The sequence below is a fragment of the Solenopsis invicta genome, chromosome 16, assembly GCF_016802725.1.
Source record: "Solenopsis invicta isolate M01_SB chromosome 16, UNIL_Sinv_3.0, whole genome shotgun sequence".
NCBI classification, from domain to species: domain Eukaryota; kingdom Metazoa; phylum Arthropoda; class Insecta; order Hymenoptera; family Formicidae; genus Solenopsis; species Solenopsis invicta.
In genome coordinates, this window is record NC_052679.1 from 16,003,906 (window position 1) to 16,006,970 (window position 3,065).

At 35.0% G+C, this 3,065-nt stretch overlaps 1 protein-coding gene across 2 annotated transcripts; it reads right to left on the reverse strand.

Annotated features, from left to right (window-relative positions):
* Positions 1 to 269: 269 nt before the first annotated feature.
* LOC105199354 (farnesol dehydrogenase) lies at positions 270 to 2,852 on the reverse strand. Of its 2 annotated transcripts, none has more exons than XM_026136147.2 (5): positions 2,296 to 2,852; positions 1,760 to 1,972; positions 1,284 to 1,537; positions 681 to 827; positions 270 to 604 (listed from the first exon to the last, which is right to left on the reverse strand). In XM_026136147.2, the coding sequence occupies exons 1-5, from the start codon at positions 2,387 to 2,389 to the stop codon at positions 563 to 565; spliced, it is 750 nt and encodes a 249-aa protein (XP_025991932.1). In that variant the 5' UTR covers positions 2,390 to 2,852; the 3' UTR covers positions 270 to 562. The 2 variants fall into 2 exon arrangements, with proteins under 2 accessions (XP_025991932.1, XP_025991933.1); XM_026136148.2 differs by having other exon boundaries at positions 670 to 827.
* Between the last annotated feature and the right edge of the window lie 213 nt (positions 2,853 to 3,065).

Below are 3,065 nucleotides of genomic sequence, written 5' to 3' on the forward strand. Positions count from 1 at the left end.
AAAAATTTCAATATTTGACAGAGTTAATGCAATAGGGTAGCAACAAGACGTCATCCAGTAATGCGCAAATTTCTTAATGATGATTTAACAAAGTTTATTGTTTCGCAATAAAAACGCTTGAAGTTCAAGATATACTTCGAGATATTCTACTCTCATTTTAATGTACCTTTATAGTAATATGATATTTAAAAATGATGTAAGACTTGTTTAATCTTTTAAATATATATTTTAGTCAAATCGAAGTTGTAATAATTGAAGAATCAGACACATTTTTTTACACATTTATTTAATTCTTATTAACACAAGCAAACTTTTCGATCGATTTAACATGCAGAAATAGATCGTCATTATTCGGAGAAGAAATAAAAAGAGAGGTGTAAATAAAGTCGCTTTCTTTAGCTGACTTTGTGAAAAGCTTGTAAAAAGCGCAATTGTTTTATAATAATAATAATATAATAATAATTGCATTAAATATAATAAATAATTACATTTAATGTTTCGTATATATATATATGTATGTAGTTGGTTGAATATAATAATATATAATCCCTTTGAAAACTGATTACCACGATTCGCCCAAAGGTCTCAGCACAACATCTTGTATCTGCAGGAAGAAGATACCACTCTTTTAGATTATATTTTGTATAACGAAAGAGGAATTAGACATACTTGTGACATACTAGAACGTGAGGAGGATTAGATAACACGTAAATTGTCGCCGCTGCAACATCGTCCGGATTCAAAGCCGGCGCCACCGCCATCGCTTCCGGTGAGAACATGCTGTAGGAAGCCATGAATTCCGTCGCGACCAAGCCAGGGCTGATGGTCTGCGTGAAACGGAAATGTAAGTCAATAAAATTCTCGTTTGTCCTTAATGATTCTTAATTACATATCAATATATCAGACATTAAATCTAAAATAAATACTCAAAGAAAACATCGTACGAACGTAAGCTTAGAATTTATTTTCGCATTACGATAAATTAAAGAATAAGTGCTCGAAGTATCTTTTTTAACGTTCTACGAAGTTATATTGTTATAATATATCCCACTATTATATTATAATATAATAATAAAAAAGAAAAAAATATTTGTTCAAGATATTGAAGTTTTAACGCCAAAAGAAGAAAAATGAAAGAAATTCGATCGACGTTTCAAATTTAAGACTTACACTTACAATACTGTCCGCAACTTTATTAATAGATTTTACTTATATTGAAGGATATTTTTAAATGTGACGGACGTTTTGAATAGTTATTTTGCTCCATTTATCAGATATCTTACAGTAACGCGTATACGCGTGCCCGCAAGCTCGTGTCGCAGGGTCATGGCGAGGCCAGTGATGGCACGCTTTGAAGCCGGATATACGCTGAATCCCGGGATAAAGGGTACTCTCTCGGCAGCCAAACTGTTCACGTGAATCACGATGGCATCTTCAGCTGCCGTCTCACGCATTATGCGTACAGCCTCGCGCGTGCAGAGGCAAAGTCCCAAGACGTTCACGTCGAACACTGACTGCCAGTCCTCCAAAGTACCATCTATCAGCGTGTTGAAGACAAAAATAATATTCGTAATTTATCATAATATAATGGTATTTTATATTGCTTTGTACCAAAAATAATGTAAATTTTATTTCTTTTAAAAAATCATTTATTTTATCTCCCGATTGGACAGAAGAATTAAAAAAAAAACCCTGTTTGAAATTTTCTTCAGAAGAAAAGAAAGCATAAAAGTTTCTGCTCAATTTACAAATGGTTTACCTATGAGAGAGGATTCCTTGGTAATACCAGCGCTGTTCACAAGGACGCTTATTGATCCGAGATTATCCTTTACCCATGCAAAAGCCGCGACTACGCTGTCCTCCTTAGAAACATCGCATTCCACGGGATAAAGTTTTCCCGAGGAATCCTTCAAACTATCAGCAATTTCCTTAATTTTCTCCACTCTCCTCGCGAAGCCTGCCACTATCATACCTGACATAATAAAGTGGTCGTATATTTATGATAGTTTCATATTACGCTAATTCGGACGAATTTCTTTTGTAATTTCTTTCTGAGACTTTTAACGCGACATTTTACAGCCATTATACTTCAAATTGTTATCTTGTTTTCATTCGAGTATTTTGAATATAATAGTGATTATTATACATATATTTCCCAATCAGCGAACGATACGGCGGCAATAGCCGTCGGGTCAGGTCAAGATAAACGCGTCGAGATCGCAAAAGTCAAATTCTTCGGCCAGTCAGAAGTAAACTTCAAGGCATCATTTATTCCTAATTGGAACACTTCCTCACCTTGTTTAACGAAATCTCGTGCGATTGCTGCACCAATCCCGGCACTGGCGCCGGTTACCACAGCTACCTTTCCGGCCCATCGCTCCATCCTCATGCAACGAAATCCGAAACGAGACTACGGACTAGAAACCTTCGGTAATGAGATCACGTTTACAAGCTTCGAACATTGAGGTGTTAAAAAAGGAGGACAGACGTTCGACCAGGTATGAAATTCTACACTTCTCAATTGACCACAGCCTGGCCTCGAGCAGATGCAATTGCACTTGTTTATTATATTGAATTTCAATCTCTTCGATGGAAAAAAAAATTAATAGATATTTGAGAAAAACAGGAGAAGAATTTAATCGGAGAAACTTTGATTTATCTTTCTTTTTGTTTGCATTGTTGTACATTGTATTAACATTTGTAATTATTTATATGTATATATGATTACAGAAATTTTAGTTATAAATTATAATTGCCAATTATATTTCAATCAAAGATAATTATTGTGAAATACAATTGCCTCCGGCCATCGTTTTAAGCGCATCTCGAGGCCAACAAAGAACATTCGTCAATTGAGTTTAACTAATAGCTAACAATGGCATAATTGGACCGAGCCATACGTGTCCATGTATGTTGCCAATAATTATTTCTTAAACGGCATCGTCATGTAAATCATAATCAAATTCAGCGTTCTCCGTTCAATACAAACGCCCTGCAATTACGCTAAGAAGAACCCAATTACACTTATTGTAAATCGCAGGTGAAGGTAAATAAGTGTCGTTCAA